Source organism: Camellia sinensis, chromosome 10 (genome assembly GCF_055761805.1).
Source record: "Camellia sinensis isolate YWXY chromosome 10, ASM5576180v1, whole genome shotgun sequence".
NCBI lineage: Eukaryota > Viridiplantae > Streptophyta > Magnoliopsida > Ericales > Theaceae > Camellia > Camellia sinensis.
Genome location: NC_138970.1, coordinates 24,362,616 through 24,385,395, shown reverse-complemented (window position 1 = coordinate 24,385,395; position 22,780 = coordinate 24,362,616). Strand labels below are relative to the sequence as shown.

Genomic DNA, 22,780 nt, shown 5'->3' with positions numbered 1-22,780 from the left:
GTGCGTGGGCTTTGGACCAAGTTGGATGGATGCAATCATTGCATTCCTAAAAGAGGGGAAGCTGCCAGCAGACCATAAAGAAGCACATAAAATTAGGCTGAAATCGGCCAGATTCAGTCTAACAGCGGAAGGCCATCTCTACAGGAGGTCCTTCACTGGACCACTTTTAAGGTGCGTACACCCTTTACAGGTTGAAGATTTTCTTTATGAGATTCATGAAGGAATTTGTGGAAGCCATACTGGGGGCAGATCGTTAGCCCATAGGGTCATTACCCAAGGGTATTGGTGGCCCTACATGCAAAAGGATGCCGAAGCCTATGTAAAGAAGTGTACGCAATGTCAAAAGTTTGCACCTCTGATACATCAGCCAGCTGCCGACCTAAACCCAGTATCCAGCCCTTGGCCGTTTGCCCAATGGGGCATGGATCTGGTTGGACAACTTCCCCAGGCAACTGGGCAGAGAAAATACTTGTTGGTAGCAACAGACTACTTCACAAAATGGATAGAGGCAGAACCTCTTGCCAAAATCCGAGATGTGGATGTCAAGAATTTTATTTGGAAAAACATAATCACCAGATTTGGGATTCCAAGAGCTATAGTTGCCGACAACGGAACACAATTCGACAGCAAACTCATCAAAAACTATTGCGCAAAATTCAAGATCAAGAATTATTTCTCAACACCAAGCTTTCCTCAAAGCAATGGGCAAGTAGAGGCGTCCAACAAAGTAATCCTGGATGGAATAAAGAAGAGGCTCCAGGCAGCAAAAGGAAAGTGGGTGGACGAGCTACCCAACGTACTTTGGGCATATCGGACTACGCCGAGAAGATCAACAGGAGAATCCCCCTTTGCCATGGCCTATGGCACAGAAGCAGTCATCCCATTAGAGATCGGCATCCCAGGGATCAGAACCCAGGGAGTAGAGAATGGCACCAATGACATACTTCTAGCCCGAGACCTGGATTTACTAGAAGAACGAAGAGAGAAGGCTGCAATTCAGCTTGCAGTATACCAGCAACAGCTTGCCAGAGCTTACAACAAGAAAGTTAATCCAAGGGATTTTCAAGTCGGCGACTTAGTCCTAAGAAAAGTCGTCGGGAACAAGAAGGATCCCAGGGAGGGCAAGCTTGGCCCAAACTGGGAAGGACCCTACAGAGTTACTTCAGTATTAGGCAATGGAGCATATCGGCTTGAAGACAACGAGGGCAAAGCATTGCCCAGACCTTGGAATACTTGTAATTTGAAATTTTTCTATCATTAGAAAAACATCATTGTTTGGCCGATGTTATCAATAAAATCTTTTCAGAATCCTTTCAACATGATCGATTGATAAAGTTATGCATGGATGTTTTTGAAGGCATATCAAACTCAAAGTTAAGCCGATATTATTCCTTAATCCACTTGTTGAAATTTGTAGCAATTTACAAGTTGGAATTACGCTGATTCCTTATCTTCACTTGTTGAAATTTGTAGCAATTTACAAGTTGAAGATAAGCCGATGTTATTCCTTGATCCACTTGTTGAAATTTGTAGCAATTTACAAGTCGGAATCAAGCTGATTCCTTATCTTCACTTGTTGAAATTTGTAGCAATTTACAAGTTGAAGATAAGCCGATGTTATTCCTTGATCCACTTGTTGAAATTTGTAGCAATTTACAAGTTGGAATCAGGCTGATTCCTTATCTTCACTTGTTGAAATTTGTAGCAATTTACAAGTTGAAGATAAGCCGATGTTATTCCTTGATCCACTTGTTGAAATTTGTAGCAATTTACAAGTTGGAATCAAGCTGATTCCTTATCTTCACTTGTTGAAATTTGTAGCAATTTACAAGTCGAAGATAAGCCGATGTTATTCCTTAATTCACTTGTTGAAATTTGTAGCAATTTACAAGTTGGAATTAAGCTGATTCCTTATCTTCACTTGTTGAAATTTGTAGCAATTTACAAGTCGAAGATAGGCCGAGGTTATTGCTTAAGTTTTCATAGCAATATGTGGGTTGTTTAAACCCTAGAGAAGATGCTTAACACTTGTTGAAATTTGTAGCAATTTACAAGTTTATGTTAAGCCGACGTATGATCACCCACTAAGGTATACAGAAAATTAACGGGTTGAAGCAAAGGTTAAGTATATTGTTTAGACGCTTGTTGAAATTTGTAGCAATTTACAAGTAGATTAGAACGAAATCATTATTTAAATACTTGTTGAAAACTTGAAAAAAAAAGATGGCAAAAGTATACATTGAGTAGTATATGTTTTGTGCTTATCAAAATTTATACAAGGTTTGCAGGTCAGTATCTTGCCGAAGTAAAAGCTTTGCAGTTATACCCGAGGTATGTAACCCCGAGAAGATTGCACAAAGAAAGCAGAAAGCAAGCAAAAATTTCTAAGTATAGAACTACGCAGAAGCAAACAACAGAACATCATAAGATTGACATATCCATAGCAAGAACAGTTGCAAATACATACTGAAAAAGGCACATCGGCCATAAGAAGGAATATACATTGTCCGGGAATTGAAAGAAAAAACAAAGTTCAAAATCCAGAAAAGAAAGAAGGGAAAATCAAGACTCTTGAAACTCAGCAGCAGCAGGAACTGGAACCTCGGATGATTCAGCTGGAATCTCCTCGACCACCTTCTCCGCTTGTATTTCGGCATCTATCTCTGCCAAAGTTGTGTCAAGACTTCTTTCAGTCAGAAGGAGGTCAGATGATAGACACCCTGGAACAGACTCCTTGGACACTTCCTCAGCATCATCAACCCCCTCATCTTGAGTTAAGTCCATAACCAGTTCAGCGGGAGGAGGGGACTTGACTTCGGCAGCATTCTTGGGTTTTCTCACCAAGGCCTCACCATCATCATTTTCTTCATCTTCCTCCTCGGCCTCGGACTCTGACTCACCAGCAGGAGGAGGTGGAGGAAATGGTAACGGAATAGCATCGGCCTGACGCAATGGCGAGTCAGCAGGAAGGTCAAGCTTCTTTATCAAGGACATCCAACCAAGGGAAAATCCCCTGTTGCATGCCTGCCTAACTTGAAGCTTGTAGTCTTCTGCAACGTCGGCCATACCTTGAGCATAGGCCTTTTCATCGGCCTCTTTGATTTCGGCCTCCTTGGTGGCCAGCGCTTGTTGAAGTTCTTTTTGCGCTTGGACCTTCTGAGCCTCGGCCTCCCTTTTCTCGGCTTCAGCTACTTTTTTAACGGCTTCAGCAGCTTCGGCCTTTTCAAGAGCTAAGGTTTGGTTCTTCGTTGCAGCCTCGGCTTGATCCTCTAGTTTTTTCATTTTTACTTCAAGGGCCCTTAATTCTCTCTTCATTGAAGTTGCTTCCCTCTTCATATCAACCAATCTTTGACGATTCTCAAAGGATTGCATTGAAAATGAATGGGCATGTTGGATAGCCTGAATGAAAACAGAAGTATCAGAAAATTTTCTCAGAAAGAAAAAGAAGGAAGAAACATAAATACAAACAGAAATACTTACTTGAGCAGAGTGTTGGAGCATAAGAGCATAATTTTCATACTCACTAAAACTGGCATTTCGCTCCAAGTCATTCGGTAGGAGGAGAGCAGTGCTAAGAGCGACAGCAACATTAATGTCGTCAGCACTCTCGCTAGCCATAATGGGCCTGTCCTCCAGAGATAGATCAGGGGCCCATGGGACGTCGGGCTTCTTTGAAGCCGAGGTCGTCGCAGACGATGACCTTGGCCGCTTTGTTTGTGTAGACCCTGAGGGTTGACCCTCAGCAGATCTCTTGGTGGAGACAGAGGCTGATTTCTTGCTTTCTGCCAGCTTTGAAATAGGCACAGTATCTTCAGCTTCGGCATCTGTAGCCTTGGCCTTAGGCTGAGCCCTTTTTACTCTCTTTTGTTTGGGTGGGAGCATTGTTTGCGCTGGTGCGGCTTCGGCGTCAGTTGGAATGTCGGCAAGAAGATCTTGGACGACAGGCTTTGAACGAACCATTTCGGCTGTTTTTACAAGCTTTCTTCGGCGTCTACGTTCTGGAATTGGTATTAAGTAGGGGGCCGAAGTTGATGGAAGGTCGGCTGGGGCGGATGTGGATTCTTGATCTGTTCGGGATGTAGAAGCAGTTAAGGTTGTGGCCGTAGGTGGAGAAAGGCTCTTTTTCCTTTTTCTTGGGACGTCGGGTAAGGTGGATTTGTATGTAGGGATGAAGTTTAGTAATACTGGGGCTTTTCGTTTATGGATTGGGAGGCCAAGATGTGTTTTCAGATCTGTTCCTGGGAAGAAGGATTGGCGAAAATTTTTCGGTGGCTGATGAAGATCTGCAAAGAAACAGACGTCAGAAATAAAGTATTAAAATCTTAAGTAAAAACAACTAAGTGTTGACTCAGGGCTCTTACTCTTGCCCTCTGTAAGTGTTCGAGGAAGAGGGTAGAGGTGGACATCTTCATCTGGGCCAAATTCCCAATTTCCAGAGGCAATAAGAAAGTCATCTCCAGCCCCCTTGTTGGAGTCTGGAAGGTCGGCTATAATCTTGTACTGAGTGGATCTCGGCTTAAGGTAATAGACAAAACCCCTATCCTTCAGATCGAGAGGACACATGGTATAACAATATTGAAGGTCGGCCAGGGTGATTCTAAGGTTTTCTTGCCTAGCTAAGGCAATAATACCGTTAATTACCCTATAGGAGTTGATAGTAAGTTGCATAGGGTTCAGCTTATAGAAATGGAGAACTTGACGAAAGAGGGGATCGAGTGGAAGCCGAAGTCCACATTCGGTAAAAGCAACTATTGGAAAGGGCATTGTATGATCTGTGGGTGCGATGGTATCATTATCCCCAGCCAATTTAAGATGAATAGAGAATTCTTGTCTAAAGTATTCAAGTTTTGTTGGGGTATTCACCCTATGCCTCCACATACCCATTATGTTGGCTTAAACTAAGAGGAATCTGTCTTAAAAGATGGGCGTTTTTCAAGTTTCCCTAAAGATTAAGGGTTCTACAGACAAATCCCAAATCTATGAACTATGAAGATAAAGATCGAGGGCACAGATCTGGGACAGATACAAAAAAGAAGAAAACAAAGACGAAGTTTCAGATTCAAGAACAGAGGTATAGTTCTCAGAAGCAATAGAGATACAGAAACAAATCAAGAAACAGCAGCAAAGAGAATGATGGAAAAGCATAGAAGCTCAAAGTATAGCCACAAATTCAAGAGACAAATAAATCCCAGACCTCGAACAAAATCAGTAATGACAGTAGACAGACAAAAGCACATAAAGAGAATTGAAGAATTAAAAGAAAGGGTCTTACTAGAATAAATGAAGCCAAGACAGTGCTCACCAAACCCAGAAACCAGTTGCAACAACAAAGAGGGCTTTTGCAAGAATGAAGGATCAAAAGCAGTTCCAGAAGAAAGTTTGAAGCAATGGCGGATTCGAAGAAGAAAAAGCTTTCAGAAAGAGAGAGAACGAGAAGACAGAATGAAAAAAGTGAAGGAAAAGAAGAGGCAAAAAAGAGTTTTGTCAAAAATTTGAAACGGCGGCAAAAATAGGGCAATTATTGCGCCTAGAGCAACGCACGCGTCAGACGGCGCAGACGAACGAACAGACAGCTTCAGGCGCGTCACTGACACGCTCCAATAAAGACGAAACACGTAAAAGAAATAGTTAGATATGCATGACAGCTCATGCGCGTAGGGGAGTACGACCGAAGCCTCGTTCTCCGAAGAGAACACGTCGGCTGAAAGAGGATAATCTTGGCAAAACAGTTTTTTTTGAACCATTGCTCAGAAAAGAAGTGACAAAATTTCGAACAGTGTAGGTTCCATCACCTCAGAATGCCGAGGTAATGGAACCTAGGGGGCAGTTGTGGGGACATATTTTCTGAATACCAACACGTGGCATGGTGACGCCGACGTGTCAGCCGAGGTGCCACGTGCCCTGGTAGTTAAGCCGAGGTAATCTCGGATAAGCCGAGGTCATCTCCGAAGATGTCGGAATCCGAAGATAAGGGACAAGAATCCTGAAGCAAAGAGGGGACTTAATTAAGATAAGGATAAACCTCTTAGGGAGTTTATCTCTATCTCCTAAAGAGTCCAGAGTAAGTACTAAGATTGGGGTACACAGAAGTCATATTTCTAGTTGGACTTGGATTAAGTATATTATAAAAGAGAGGCACCCCCGTGGGTCTAAGGTATGTAATTCATACTTTGAGTATTCAGTTTAATACTTGATTATCCTTGAGAAACATACTGACTTGATCGTCGGAGTACCCCCGGGTGGAAGAACCACCGCCGGAGCTTTTCCTTTCTGTTACAGGTTGTTGGAGCCATCTATTCTGCCGGTGCTTTGCTGCTGATCACTAAACGGGCAGTGTGGTCAGATTTTTACCCACACATTTCACGACTTACCACCATTCTAGATACATCGTAATTTATTGAGATAAAAGTTGAGAGGTTCAATCAGATAATCTCGTATGACATTGTTATTTTTTTTTTTCATATCTAGATTTTTTCTTTTGTTGCCAACATCTCAAAAGTAAAATGTGTTGGATTTTGTTCCTGGTTTAAATCATTCTTTATATTTTTGAGCTCTCATGCATTGTGAGTTGAGCCTTTAGAATCTCAATTAGCAAAAAGTTTGAATAAATGAATTTACCCTGTATGAAAATGCACGTTCACGTCCTACATTAATATTCATATACATTTGATACCTTAGCTTGCTTAAATTAACATTTCAAACACTACTTTTCCATATAATGTGGGTGAAGAATAGTTCAACTATCTTAGTCTGTCCTAACTTTACATTTTGGCACGAAACACTTGATGATTGTTGAACCTTATGCAGATGTCATTTGTTGGTTTACAATTGAAATTCTTGAATTAATGCGACTGTGACATTATGAATTTACAAAGCTTTTTCTTTCCTTTCTTTCCTTTCTTTCCTTTCTTTCCCTCCCTTCTACCCATCCACATTTTCCTTTGTTTATTTTATTTTCTTTTATTGATGTTGCCAGAAATTTCTATGTGGGGGAAGATTGATCTTTGGTCCCGATGTAGCATCTTTGTTTTTGTCCACATTCCTAATTGCAGGCCCTGCAATAGCTTTTTGTATAAAAATCTACTGCAATATCACTGAAAGCAAAGGCAAAGATTGGTATGTCATGCTGGTTGTGGGATCTATCCTCACTATTTTGGTAAGTAATATAATTTCACTCTGGTTTCTAGCAATTTTAACTATTCCCTACCCCCTAAAAGAAAAATAATAAGGGCAAAACAAAAAATGGTATGCTATGTTGAAGAGTAAAATCTGTTTTCCAGATGGAAGTAAGTTCCATACTTTGAGACCACTCTATCATGGTTCTCTTTGGTCTGACCCAATTTGAAAGTTGTCAGAAGTTGTAAAATTGTTAAAAGTCAAGAGGCATGAATATTGACATTATGTATTACTATGTAGAAAACAACATGTAATGGAATAAATACGAAAGAGATGAGTGGAATGGTGGATGCCACTTAACTGTAACTGGACTGGAAATGAAATGCTCACATTTTGTCCTAAAACAGCATTTGCAAATAATATATCTAACCAAATAATAGAATCCAGGAAAACATAAATTCGCTTTAGATATTGACCATAGGTGTTCATGAACATTAGATTTAGAGACCAACCTAGATACTCTGATTGGCCAACAAATTGGCTGTCTGTTAGTATACGTGTATCATAGATTGGCAGTCAGAATTCACTGACCTCATGTTTGTATGGTCATTTACATTACAATATTCGTGAAAGTACCTCCATGTGTGTTGACACATTGCGAATTAGTCACCTTTGAAGTTTGTTGTGGTATTGACATTTGTCTAGTTATATAATTTTTAGCTTCTCAACTTATTTTCAGTTCTAATTGAAATCCTTCTCTTAATCTCAGCACAAGCCTCAGCAACCAATTGAAGGCCGTCTTCCTGATGCTATAAAGGGTTAGTGTTGTTAACTATGTCCTAGTCACACTATATATTTATTTCTTAAGGAAAAAAACAAATGAATTTAATTATAAACACCAAATTGTAAAACCGACTTAATTTCTATTCCCTTGATCATAAAACCCACAGAGTTTTCAGAATAGGCCATCTACTAAATGTAATCTAACATTGATTTCTGGAAAATTAGGCAGATTATCGGTTTGGACTAAAGTCAATGGAGCAATCCAACATTTCAATATATATGTTGTGTTCGTGGTCCAAGACAAGACGTGAGCATGTTCCAATTTCGTTTTACAAAATGGGAACAACGTTACAACCACTTGGTGGGCAATAATCAAACACTTGGAGAGCATGTTCCAATTGTTTCTGATGAATTTCTCACTTGAACATAGAATCAAACACTTGGTGGGCAGAAATTTTAACAAATGTTAAAAAAGAAGAACTTCATCCCAAAACACAAATTCATGAACAGTTGATTTCAACAAGAAGAAATTAAATTCAATATAGGCACCAACCAAGCTCATAAACAGATATCTAAAAAACAATTTTCAATGAAGTAAACATATGACAATGGAAGAAAGAATTGGATTTCACAGCAACTGAAAAATGGAAATTGAAGAATGTCATTCCTCTTCTGTGTCAAGGAGGGTGAATTGGCCATTTCAACTGGGTTAGACACACTGGTGTTGGACATAAATTTTCCTGCTTTTATAAATAGTTATAGATAATGCACAACAAAAATTCTAAACACGCATAAGCTAGGTCTCGTTTGGTAGCAATGTCAATTTCAAGTTTTCTGTTTGCAAAAAAACACGTAACAAAACTTGTTTCAAATGTGTAATTCGCCCAAAACAAAATAACATAACAAACAAGTTTCATTTTGTGCAGTGGAAGATTGACCTTTGGTCGTGATGGGGCATCACTGTTTTTATCTACATTCCTAATAAGGGTGCCAGCAATGACATTATGCATAAAAATACTTGTTTGCTATATCGTCCACCACGTGCTTCTCATTGCTCCATTTGCAACAACTGTGTAGAGAGGTTTGATCATCATTGAATGAGTTCATGCCATATTTTCTTGTCATATCCACTGAATCCCTAAATTTTTTCTTTGTGTAATGAATAAGCAGGTTAAGTATGCAACATTAACTTGTTTGATGAAATGCCTCAGCCTCCGTTTGGGAAGTGGATTGGCTTTTTCACTTTTTAGCTTTTTTGGATATTTTAGGCCTAGTTTGGGAAGACTAAATAAGTGCACTTTTTGACTTTTTTTGTATTATGTGTAGAAAAAGTAGAGAGGAGATGTTGATTGATGTGACCCAAAAAAGATAAAAAGATGAAATAAGTGCACTTTTTTTGGAGTAGCCAAACTAGGTGGGTTAAAAAGTTTGGTTTGGGAAGGACTTTTTGGCTTTTTGACTTTTTTGACTTTTTTTGTGAGAGAAAAATATAATGATTATGGGTTGGATGCAATATTTTGTTTTTTGTGGTTAAAATAACTTATTTTGTCTTTTGTGACTAAAATAACCAAAAAAATCCCGTTTAGCCCTTGTCAAACGGAGCCTCAATAAAACTGTGTGTTTATTCAAAATTTGATTCTAAGCCCAATCAATTCTTAGTCAACCCTAAACCTTTTCCTACCAAGACCTAACTTGAATAGTGCCTGATTGTTTTCCCTGAGCCCACTGTGGCTATTTCAATTTCCATTGGAATGTTACTTCAGTTTTCATTAGACGCTAAATGGCACCTTAATGCTGTGTTTGGTTGAGGGATTTGGGGAGGGATTTGAAAAGGGAAAGGAAAAATGTGTGTGAAACTATGTGAAATATAGGCATGATTTATTCACATTTCACCTACCTTTTCCATTTCCCTTTCTAAATCCCTTCCCAAATCCCCCAACCAAACACAGCATAAAGTGCCTATTTTGGCAACACTCTTAAAAGTTAACTTTTTAATTTTTTGATTTTTTTGGTCATGTCACTCTATTTTTTTCATATTTTTTTTTAAAAAAAAAGTCAAAAAAATAAGTTTTTATTCCCACCAACGTTTTGAAAAGCGATTGCAGTCGCTGTAACGGTGGCGGTGACGCGGTTGCGGGGTGTAAAGGCCGTAACGTAATGGTTGCGGTAACCGGAATCATGAATTTTTTAATTTTTCACACAATTTGAAAAAAAAAAAACCTATTGATACGCATATTTTTTTCCCATAATCATATTTATTGGGTTTTAAAATACATATTGATCAATTTTTGTAAATTTTTTAATATGATCTAATATATTTCATATTTTTAAATCACTATAAAGTGAGTTTTTTACATTTTATTTTAATAATTAATGACTTTATATGTCATAAATCCATATTACGCTTGTGGCAAAAAAAAAATTATTTGACTTAGATTTATAAAATTATTTTTTGAATTATTATACTTATGGAAGCATATGCAAATTTTAACTTGAATAGTTTTAAAAAATAAATTATAAAGATTTTTTTTTTTTTTTTTTTTTGGATCACTTGAATATTCATTCTTTTTTTGGATAACCTATAAATAAAAATAAAATAAACTAATAAAAAAAATTGACATGTATAAAATATGTATTAATATATAATTATAGGTGTTATGTTTTCTAGATATTTTACAAAAAAATCAATCATTTACTATTATATATAAGATAAATAATGACAAAAGTATAAAAATAAATAAGAGCCTAAACAAATATATATATATATATATATTTTTTAATCAAGCCAAATAGATTCAAACAATATATAGATAGACACGTAGAAACAAAATGGTTGAGTGTTAACAGATGAATAAAATAGCATAGGTTTTACAACTTTAACAAATCAATAACATGTTCTTCATCTTCCCTCTTCTTTCTCTCTATTTCTTATTCCTCCATCTTCCCCCTTCTCTCTATGTCCTTCTTCCCCCATTTTCAATTCTTTTTTTTTTGTTTTTTTCGACATAAGCAATTCGGAACCATTACGTAACGATGCATAACAGGCCGTTACGACCGCTATGGCAGCGACTACGACCAACACACCTGTGAATCTCAATCACACCGCAAAAGCGGTCGTGACGGGTGGTGGTAACCACCACAACCGTTACGTAACGACGTTGCGTAACGGTTGCAGCCGCTTTTTAAAACCTTGATTCTCATGCACCATGTCTATTCTACTAGTTAATGTTTGTACGAGAGGTTGAGCTATAGTTTATTGCATTGAATATTTATGAGCTACTAGTGGATATGTGCGTATGTTTGCCAATCTTAGTGTTTATGAGCCATCAATTTAAGAGTATTTCTTAATCTCAAATACCTCAAATACTGTAAACCATTCATTTTTATAACAAATTGTTTGCATAAGTATAGAATGACCATGTAGGTTTTTCTTTGTACATTCAAATCTATTGGACCCAAAAAACTGGCTCAATCCGACATATTCCTTCTTTGATAACTCAAAATTCAAACTACCCTTAAAAGATTATTTAGTACATTTGAAATGGTGGGATCACTTTTTTTCATTTTTATCTGATTTGCACAAACCAGGTGATTCTCTTACCTTAAAATGTTATCTATATAGTTTAGAATTAAGTGTGAGAAACACAATATCATGTGGAATTATCTTCTTCTGCTTCTTTATTTATTTATTTGATTTTGTTGTTGTTGATGATGAGGCATGTGCATATTATTCGCAAATATTTTGCTCTTATACGCACATATTTATAGTCACCTATTCAAACTATATGCATTTCAGCATTTGGACAAAGAGAAAGATGGGAGAAGAGAGATAGATTTGTTCTCTCTAAGTCCCAAAACTCCCAATCATATCATTTTAAGGAAAATTATTTGCAACCCCAAGTTTGGATAAAGCATTTCCCTTTAACTTGGTTCAAGACTACATTGAGTGGCCAACTTGCTTAGTATATGATGAAGAATGGAATCTCTTTCATTCATTCATGAAATATTTCTTGTCCAACTGTGGCTTTTGAAAAGGGGTGTAAATCCACGTATAAGTTATTCCCTGATGAATTCTATATATCTAGCTTGGTTTGCTTAGTTGTATAATGTTGAACAAGCTACGGGATACTGATGGCTGCCTTATGGTCGCAATTCAAACTGACTGGAATCACATATCTACACCTTGATCCTTAACAATATCTTTGACCTTGTAGGTAGGAACGAAGATAGAAGTTTTTCTTAGAGGGGAGCGTGTTAAGTGTAGAAAAAAAATCTTGCATGGAATGAACATGATGAAGAGCATGGAAAGAGAAAAAGGGAAAACTAACCTACCTTGGTTTGAGGGTTTCAAACTAATCTTCGGTCAAAATTAGTTGGTGTTAAATAAACCAGAAGATGGGTGGTTGGGTGGCGGGTCAGTGGCAAACCCAACACAACCCATGAACAGCCCAAATATCACTTTGTAGGTTTACCAGGTCTGCTAATCCAAAGCAATGTGAATGAGTTGAATTCATGGTTAAGGAGTAGAATCAATTATCATCTTTATCCATGCCCATTTTCTAGATCTTAAAGAAAGACCAATTAATTAATTAGAGAAAAAAAAACATAAAATCAATTAATAAATCTGGGCACATTGATTTTTCTGTGCACTTTTCTATGATTTTATTCCTATTAGCAAAAATTATGTTAGGTCTTGATCGACAGAGACTTAACAACAATTTTAACCAAACAACCAAATAGAAAATCAGACAACTATGTAAAGGTTCTAATGCCTTGAAAGTACAACGACTTCTTTGGAACAATTAACAATCGAAAGAATGAAGTATTCAAATAAACAAAGACAACTCCAGATGAAATTATTTAAGTTTACAAGAATTACAAGTCACAAATTACAAAGAAAATTACTCCTAAATTTAGATAAAGCTACTCTTAAGATAGAGACTAAGTTATTGTTAGATTGTTGATGTCTATTCCCCTTTGGCACCTTCTACTTTTATACCTCCTCATTTTTCTCTGGCCCATGATTACATGATTTCCCTAAATCCTGCAACTGCTACTGCACAACTACTGCAACTGCTCTCTCACTTTCTAACCCTCAAACTTTGCCAATTCTTCATTTCTATCTGTTGAACCACCTCTCCTTCATGTTGCCACGTGTCCTTCAGTCCTTTGGACCTTCCATCGACAGAGAAAAACTTCCATTCTGCACATGACTCTTCTTGCAAGTTGCCCACAAAGCCCATGACCTAGCCTGATAACTGCTCCATCATCTGGACCTAGAGTAATAACTGCTCCATCATCTCAACCATCCAATGCATGTAATCAACCTCTCTAATGTCACAACCAAACCCCAGGGGCTTAAGATTGGAATCATAACTCACTATTTTATTCTAATAGTGGCAAAATAAATAGCGTAGGTGGAGGCAAAAGGAAATAAAAATAATTAAATAGAAAATTTACTTCATTTTACTATTTTAATAAAAGAAAATACATCCATAGGGCTTTTATTATTTTATTATTCAGTGACCGGCCTTAGTAAAAAAACAAAAGGAAGCAAAAAAAATAAAATAAATTAAAAAAAAAGGAAAAACAAAATAGTGGTTCAACATCAAATTCTCGTGCGGGTTCCACTACATGAGGTTATGGGTCTCCCTTGCATCTCGTCACCTGAAAGGGTAATAGCTATAAACACACAGTAGAGTGAGAAATATTATGCCAAGAGTATAGGGAATACAAAATAATCATAAATAGTTAGTTAAGCTAAAACATTTATATAATTTAATTTGAAATAACAATTTATTCAAAGTGGCAGAAACTGAAATACAGAAATCATGTAAATAAATAACCATAACCATGGTACAGAACAGAACAGAACAGAGGTCACAGGAGTGACAATCAGAACAGAGGTCAATGGATCCATGACAAACAGAGGACCACAAAATGACCAAACAAAGGCCAATGGTTATTTAAGTCCCCCAAGGCATGGGACTCCCGTGGTGATACTTACAAAACATAATTGTTTATAAGGTCATTGTCAAATATATACTAAAATTTAAACAAACATATCCATGAGTTTCATTTTAAACAAATAGAGTTCAAAAATTAGTCAACGTAATTAAAATATCAATATAATTTATAAAACATAACTTGTATAAAATAAATTATGATAAGTCAAAACATACGTAAAATATATTATGGTGACTCAAGGTATAATATAACTCACCTTAATATTAACCATTAGCGTTTATTTTTCACTATCACAAACCTTCTTACTTCTTACTTTCCTATCTCCACTACCCTTGCGTTTTTTTTCACTTTTTTTTTTTGTTTTTTGTTTTTTTTTTTCTCTTTCTTTTGCACTGATCTTGATCTCCTCCCATTTATAGGAAGGCAAGCCTTGTCATTACTCACCACATGCCCACAGCAATCTTCCTCAGATTTGGATTGAAATCTCTTAGATCTATTCTTATTTCATTAACTTCTGATAATTATATTTTGGCCCTAATTCTTTAAAATAATTATATTCCCCTTTGTTTGATAAAAACACAAACCAATCCCTAATTAAATGACACTTTATTGCATATCGATAGAAAATTAATTATTTTATTTTACTATCACTACCACTAGTGTTAATATTATTACCATTATTATTATCATGATTCGTTGTGGTATTAATTAAATATTTAAGATGTCACATTTCTCCCATCCTAAATAGAAGTTTGTTCCCAAACTTGACGTATCTTAATTTTCGAAGAGGTGTGGGTATTTGGCTCGCATTTGACTTTCTGTTTCCCACGTAGCTTTTTTGATACGATGATTTTTCCATAAGACCTTTACCAATGGTATTGTTTTGTTTCAAAGAACTTGATCACGACGATCGAGAATCTGCACTGGTTGCTCTTCATAAGAGAGATCCTCTTGGACTTCCAAGTTCTCATAGTCGATGACATGTTCTGGATTTCGAAGGTACCGTCGGAGCATCGAAACGTGAAACACGTTGTGAACGTTGGACATTTCAGGCGGTAGTGCAAGGTGATATGCTACAGGACCAATCCTTTCAAGTATCTCGAATGGCCCGATGTAACATGGGTTTAACTTTCCTCACTTTCCAAATCGGGTCACTCCTCTTGTTGGTGAGATCTTAAGGAACACATGACCTCCTATTTGAAATTCCAAGTCTCGCCTCAGTGTATCTGCATAGCTTATCTGGCGACTCTGAGCAGTGCGAATTCGCTGTTGGATGAGTTAAATTTTCTCACTTGTGACTTGCACGATCTTGGGGCCTAACAGTTTCCTATCCCCGACTTTTGTCCAGCATAGAGGTGATCGACATCTCCTTCCATACAGAGCTTCGTACGATGCCATTCCAATATTTGCCTAATAGCTGTTGTTATAAGCGAATTCCACTAAAGGTAAGTGCTCATCCCAGTTACCTTTGAGGTCTAACACGCATATACGTAACACGTCTTCCAACGTCTGGATTGTTCTTTTGGATTACCCATCAGGTTGTAGGTGATAAGCAGTGCTAAACTTCAGTGTAGTCCCCACAGCCTCCTGCAATTTGTTCCAGAAGTGAGACACGAAGCAGGGGTCTTGGTCAAACACGATTGAAACTGGGGTGCTGCGTAAACGAATAATTTCCTTGATGTATAAGGTGGCAAACTTATTAAGGGAGTACATGATTTTGATTGGTAGAAAATGCACCGACTTCGTCAATCGGTCTACTATAACCCATATTGCATCATTCTTTGAAAATGACTGTGGTAGCCCGACCACGAAGTCCATAATGATGTGTTCCCATTTCTATTTAGGAATAAGAAGTGGTTGCAACAGTCCTGCAGGTCTCTAATGTTCTATTTTAACACGCTGACAATACAGCTATTTGGAGACATGGCTTGCTATGTCTTTTTTCATTCCTGTCCACCAGTAATGTTCCTTCAGATCCTGGTACATCTTTGTGTTGCTAGGGTGGACTGGAAATCTTGACCTATGAGCTTCCACCAATATCTTCTTCTTGAGTTTCGGAATGTCGGGTATGCAAATTCGATTATGAAAGTTTAGTATCCCATTGCTTATAGTGAAATCAGGATCAAGCGTACTCCTTTGTTCCTCGTACTTTTTCTTCAAAAATTTATCTTCACACTGGCGTGCTCTAATTTCTTTAATCAAGGTGGGTTCCACAGTTATGTTGGCGAGCAGTCCGTTGATCTTGCGGGAAACGAGAGTACATGCCAAACCTCTGGTTGTCTTTCTGCTCAGTGCGTCTGCCACTACATTAGCTTTGCCTGGATGGTGATGGATTTTTACATCATAGTCTTTCATAAATTCTAACCACTTATTCAGTTTCTTCTGTGTGAATAGATATTTAAGACTCTTGTGATTAGTGTAAATCTCGCTGGTTGCACCGTAGAGATAATGACGCCAGATTTTGAGAGCAAAGATCACCGCAGCCAATTCCAGATCATGTGTTAGGTAGTTCTTCTCATGAGTCTTTAGTTGGCGTGAGGCATATGCAATGACTTTTCTTTTTTACATAAGAACGCAACCCAAACCATTGTATGAGGCATTACTATAAATTACGAACCCATCGACTCCTATAGGGAGTGCTAGTATAGGAGCTGATATAAATCGACTTTTTAATTCTTGGAAGCAACGCTCTTGTTTGTCAGTCCATTCAAAGGGTGTGTTCTTCTGAGTTAACTGGGTCAAATGTGATGCTATCTTTGAGAAATCTTGCACGAAGCATCGGTAATAACCAGCTAGACCCAACAATCTTTGAATTTCTGACACATTAGTAGGTCGTGGCCAGTCCATGATTGCTGCAACTTTTTGGGAGTCAATCGAGATGCCATCTTTGTTAATGACATGATTGAGAAAGTGTACACTAGTGATCCAAAATTCACATTTCTTCAACTTGGCATAAAGTTTGTGATCACATAGTGTTTGCAGAACCGTTCGCAAGTGCTGCTCATGGTTTTTCGGTGACTTAAAGTATATGAGGATGTCGTCAATGAAGATGATGACGAACTCATCAAGATAGAGTTTGAACACTTGGTTCATGAGGTCCATGAAGGCTGTTGGAGCATTTGTGACGCTAAAAGGCATGACAAGAAACTCGTACTGCTCGTAACGGGTTCTGAAGAAAGTCTTTTCGATGCTTTCTGTTTTGACTTTTAGTTGGTGATAGTCAGATCGTAATTCGATTTTTGAGAATACTTGGGTGCTTTGAAGTTGATCGAACAAGTCATCGATTCATGCCAGAGGGTACTGATTCTTGATCGTGACCCTGTTCAGCTCCCGGTAATCGATGCATAATCTCATCGTGCCATCTTTTTTCTTTACGAACAATACTGGAGCTCCCCAGGATGAGGTACTAAGTCGAATGAAACCTTTGTCCAGGAGTTCCTGGAGTTGAGTCTTTAGCTCTTCCAATTCTGTCATCGACATGCGATAAGGAGCTTTTGATATTTGTTGTGTGCTAAGTTGGGTTTCAATAGTGAATTTGATTTCCCGATCAACTGGGATACCGGGTAGATCTTCAAGAAAAACATTAGGAAATTCTTATACTACGGGGATCGCATCAACGATGGGGGCCTCTTTTTGTGTATCGATCACATAATAAATATAACTACCACAACCCTTTCTTAGAAGTTGTTGGGCTGTCATGGAGGATATAATACAGGGAGGGTTAGAAACTCCAGTCCCATCAAAGACAAGCTCGGGTTGGTTTGGTAACCTGAGGGAGACCTTTTTGGCTTTACAATCAATAGAGGCATGGTTGGCAGCCAGCTAATTCATACCTAAGATCACATCAAAGTTCCCAATGCGGAGGGGAATCAAGTCTACATATAAGGTTTTGCCTTTTAAGGATATAGTACATGATCTGTACACCTCTGTACTACAAGCAGAATTACCAGAAAGAAAAGACATAGACAATATATATCCTAAGGGTTCGGGTGTTAATGCCAACATAGCAGCAAAGTGTGGTGCAACAAAAGAATGAGTTGACCCAGAGTTAATGAGGACATAAGCTAAATGACCATAGATAGAAAATGTACCCGACACAATGTTTTCGATAACTTCTGGTTTTCCAAGTACCAAGGCAAAAACCCTTTCTTGCCGTTTTTGGTCTTTCCTTTCTCCTCCAAGTCCTGCATGTTTTCTGATTGGGCCAGAGGGGTAGGCTATAGGATTGGTCAGCTTTGGACAATCCCTCAGCAAGTGGCCAACTTGACCGCATTTAAAGCATGCTCTCGTGTCTCGATGACATTGTCCCCAATGAGCTTTCCCACCATTAGGGTAAATTGAAATAGTGCCACCTCGGGGGTTAGTAGGACCTTGATTTTCTAAACTGGTTGTGCCCGTGTTCATCTTTTTGGAAGGCGCAACACCAGATCTTCTATTGTCTCTTTCCCAGAATCGCTTCTTTTGGCTTAGTTCCCCGAAACGCGAGGCTTTAATCCTTTTTTTGCAATGTACGCCCGGTCTACCACTTCTGCATAGGTTGGCAATTTCAAGACCTCGAGCCTATCTTTAATTTCAGCATCCAATCCTGCTACGAATTTCTTACTTTTCGAGTTTCGGTGGGGATGACGTATGTCGCAAACCGAGCGAGTTGTGTGAACTTGCTCTTGTATTCAGCCACCGTCATGGTTCCTTGCTTTAGATGTATGATTCCTAATACCTTATGTTCCCACAATGAATCTGGGAAGTATTTTTCGTAAAATACTTCGAAGAATCTTGCCCAAGTCACAATTTCTTCTTTCTCTAGAGTGAGAAGCCACCATTCTTGTGCATTATCTTTGAAAATAAAAGTGGCGAAAGTAACCTTTTATCTTTCAGTGCAGGGTAGGGCACGAAAAATATTTTCCATGTCTTTAACCCAAGCGTCTGTTACCATTAGCTCTGGATTGCCGGTAAATGTGGTGGGTTTCAGATCCTGGAACTGTTTTATGGTAACCGGTTCTTCTCGCCATTCTGGCATCCCATTGTTGATGTTAATCTGCAAGGCTTGCAAAAAGTTAGTAACCGCCCTTTCCATGATTCTTTCCATCGATTTAGTACCACTGACTGATGACTCGCTTCTGTTACCATTATTGGCCATTCTACAAAGTAATAAATGAGGCATTACATCCATAACACAGTATATATATATAAGCGTATATAGCGCAATATATATATATATATATATGTAAAATACCAACTTTACTATTGTTTTACAGTTAATATTACATCCTTGTTTCAAAAGTCAAAATATGTTAGTGTCTCATCCCTGTGGTACAACAAAACATAAACAAACAAAAAAACAACAAAAAGGGATTAGAACACATCATAGTTAGTGTACAAAAAGGTTTTCTTCTACCAAATCTAGAGTGGTGGGTCAAGCAGGCCAAACAACCATGGGAAGTAGTGTTGCATAAAAAGCTCAAATTCTCATCCTAACTGGACCACACCAAAACACATCAACACTGCTTAGACTGTGAAAACGGGGACGGACTGTATATATCCCAAAAATGCTCGATCGAAAATCCAGCCAGGTGTCTCGATATATGACAAGTCATTATTAAAGTCAACATTTTGAATATTAATTATCTCCAGCGGATTAGGGACAGTGGCAAAAATATAGTCCTCGGAGTACACGTTCTCCCTTCTTGCCACAAAATCTGGGAGTAAAGGGCCTATGATCTAGTGCGAGCGGTCATGTCCCGGGGCAACGCCAAGGACACGAGTGGGTCTGAGAAAGCGTTCGCGTGTATAGGCACGGCTCTACCTCCATAGTAAATATGGGACATCAGTAGGATCAATCTGTATATAGATTGGCCGACCCATTAATTGGGCAAGGCCTGGATGCAATCTTTTAATTATATCCTTTGAATCTCCCCATCCTTCAGGTGAGGCGGAGGCGGGGGCGGGGTGCTCTGCTAAAATCTCGTCCAAATTACTGGCTCCAAGCTCGTCCCAAAATGCCTCATCAAGGTTAATCTCGGACATTCCTACATCATCAGAATAAACGTGAGATTTTACATAAAAGGACAAATGTCGCAGGTAAATATTTATTTATTTATTTTTTTTTTGTAGACATTTATTTTATTATATGTATCTAGCTATATATTTTTATTTATAGATTTATTTATAACTTTTCGAACTTTCTAATCAAATTAAATAGGTTTTTTTTTTTTTTTTTGAACAAACCATTACTCTGATACCACCTTTGTCACAACCCAACCCCAGGCGCTTAGGGCTAGAATCGTAACTCACTATTTTATTCTAATCGTGGCAAAATAAATGGCGTAGGTGGAGGCAAAAGAAAATAAAAATAATTAAATAGAAAATTTACTTCATTTTACTATTTTAATAAAAGAAAATACATCTACAGGGCTTTTATTATTTTATTATGCAGTGATCGGCCCTGAGTAAAAAAACAAAAGGAAGCAAAAAAAAAAAAAAAGAAAATAAATAAAAAAAAGAAAAGGAAAAACAAAATAGTGGTTCTACATCAAATTCTCGTGCGGGTTCCACTACGTGAGGTTATAGGTCTCCCTTACATCTCGTTACCTGAAAGGGTAACAGCTATAAGCACACAGCAGAGTGAGAAATATTATGCCGAGAGTATAGAGAACACAAAATAACCATGAATAGTTAGTTAAGCTAAAACATTTACATAACTTAATTTGAAATAACAATTTATTCAAAGTGGCAGAAACTAAAATACAGAAATCATGTAAATAAATAACCATAACCATGGTATAGAACAAAACAGGACAGAGGTCACAGGAGTGACAATCAGAACAGAGGTCAATGGATCCATGACAAACAGAGGACCACAAAGTGGCCAAACATATCCATGGGTTTTATTTTAAACAAATAGAGTTCAAAAATTAGTCCACGTAATTGAAATATTAATATAATTTATAAAACATAACTTGTATAAAATAAATTATGATAAGTCAAAACATACGTAAAATATATTATGATGACTCAAGATATAATATAATTCACCTTGATATTAACCCTTAGCCTTTACTTTTCACTATTACAAACCTTCTTACTTCTTACTTTCCTATCTCCACTACCCTTGCGTATTTTTGTTTTTTTTTTTTTTTTTTGTGCACTGATCTTGATCTCCTCTCATTTATAGGGAGGCAAGCCTTGTCATTACTAACCACGTGTCCATAGCAATCTTCCTCAGATTTGGATTGAAATCTCTTAGATCTATTCTTATCTCATTAACTTCCGATAATTATATTTTGGCCCTAATTCTTTAAAATAATTATATTCCCCTTCGTTTGATAAAAACACAAACTATTCCCTAATTAAATGACACTTTATCGCGTATCGACAAAAAATTAATTATTTTATTTTACTATCACTCCCACTAGTATTAATATTATTATCATTATTATTATCATGATTGATTGTGGTATTAATTAAATATTTAGGGTGTCACATCTAATGCCACCTGCCCCTTGACTGCTAAATGACTTCATTTTGACTTCACTACCACGTGTCATCATCCGATTAATCCACATGTCGATAGGAATTTTACAAAAATGGGTGCAAATAGTTTCCCTGTGCACATAGGCATTATTGGTGTCTTATTGCTACTGTTAACATGTTTTGTCATCCCTATTATCCATTTCCATACTGTTATATGTGCGTTATTGTGTTGGGTGAGTGTTTTTTAAGCTCATTTTGATCCTGGGAACTTCTATATATGGTGGATTTCAACTAAATGCATCTCTTTCCTTCATGGTGAATAGACATCCATATTTCTCTAAGTGATGTATGTCTTAAGAATAGATCATTGATATGCAAATTGTTTACTCACTTCTGAAAAAAGTAAATGATGACATCACTCAATTTGACATTCTAAAAATCACAAAATTCATGATAAACTATTTCAATGCTACTTGTTTTGTTTATATACATGATGTTTATTTACGCTTTATTCTTTTGCTAAAGAATGTAATAGTCTCTGCTAATCGTTGCATATTTACAGACAACTTATGAGAACTTTCGTTATCATTATGACAAGAAGGAAAACCCATTTAACAACGGGATAGTGAAGAATCTTAAAGAAATCTTCCTCTCTAAGACCCCTCCTTTAGCAATCAATTTCAGAGAATGGGTGGTGCAAGAAGCTCATCCATTTATGGAATCCATAAATCAAAAGTTTGGCAGAGGTATGATTGACTCAAAAGATAAATTAGACAGAAAAATGGGAGGTGTGCTTAGCAAGGATGGTGGAATTCTTATTCCAAATATTTTGCAAATTTTGGATTATGGTGGGATTGATGATTATTTGAAGAAGGAAGGAGGGGATAATGCATTTGATCTGTTGTTTTCATGTACTAAGGAAGAACATAGGCACTCACAATGGAGCCCCAATAACTGCTATAGTACAAGTGTAGATGAAAGGAGTGAGGATGGTAGCTCCCATTGAAATTCATCTCCAATTCCTTAAGATTTAAAAGGTAACATGAACATTGTGTTTTTACTTAAAAATGGCTAACAGTATAACAATAAATTTTGTAGTATAAATATTCGCATTTGAATCTTAATACTGCTTTGCACTCAGTGTTCATGCTTTGTTCTACATGACTGTAAGAAGGAAGATCTAATTGTTCCAAAAAAATTTTTGTTCTATTAATTACATACACCTGCCATTTATTTTTCTATGATAATTATTCCATCTAGAAGTTTCTTTTCTAGTTATGCTGGGAATTGTGATGGAAAATGATAGAAAATCAAAAATCAAAAATCAAAAATTTAGAAATAACAGAAAGTGCTAAAGGAAAAGCATAATCGTTGTTTTGGAGCACTAGAGATGATTCTGGTATATGAAAGAGCTGGTTTATTTGGCTTCATGGAGATATTTACA

General features: G+C 37.3%; 2 protein-coding genes across 2 annotated transcripts; one reads left to right on the top strand and one right to left on the bottom strand.

The window, feature by feature from the left end:
* Positions 1-1,628: 1,628 nt before the first annotated feature.
* LOC145801023 (uncharacterized) lies at positions 1,629-4,771 on the bottom strand. Its single transcript, XM_082891088.1, has 2 exons — positions 3,481-4,771; positions 1,629-3,399 (listed from the first exon to the last, which is right to left on the bottom strand). Exons 1-2 carry the CDS (start codon positions 3,958-3,960, stop codon positions 2,563-2,565), a joined length of 1,317 nt encoding a protein of 438 aa, XP_082747214.1. The 5' UTR covers positions 3,961-4,771; the 3' UTR covers positions 1,629-2,562.
* A 1,947-nt stretch (positions 4,772-6,718) lies between these two features.
* Positions 6,719-22,342, top strand: LOC145800230 (putative protein S-acyltransferase 4). The gene is made up of 5 exons (XM_082889887.1): positions 6,719-6,748; positions 6,977-7,213; positions 8,886-8,990; positions 11,440-11,487; positions 21,899-22,342. Exons 1-5 carry the CDS (start codon positions 6,719-6,721, stop codon positions 22,340-22,342), a joined length of 864 nt encoding a protein of 287 aa, XP_082746013.1.
* Positions 22,343-22,780: the final 438 nt, after the last annotated feature.

Bases quoted from the DNA above. Each gene is read 5' to 3' on its own strand.
- LOC145800230 (XM_082889887.1), top strand. From the start codon at position 6,719: ATGTGGGTGAAGAATAGTTCAACTATCTTA. The intron at 7,214-8,885 runs AAAGAAAAATAA...ATTCCTAATAAG, and splicing joins TAACTATTCCCTACCCCCTA to GGTGCCAGCAATGACATTAT. The intron at 11,488-21,898 runs GTGATTCTCTTA...GCATATTTACAG, and splicing joins ATCTGATTTGCACAAACCAG to ACAACTTATGAGAACTTTCG.
- LOC145801023 (XM_082891088.1), bottom strand. From the start codon at position 3,960: ATGGTTCGTTCAAAGCCTGTCGTCCAAGATCTTCTTGCCGACATTCCA. The intron at 3,400-3,480 runs GTAAGTATTTCT...GTTTTCATTCAG, and splicing joins TGCTCCAACACTCTGCTCAA to GCTATCCAACATGCCCATTC.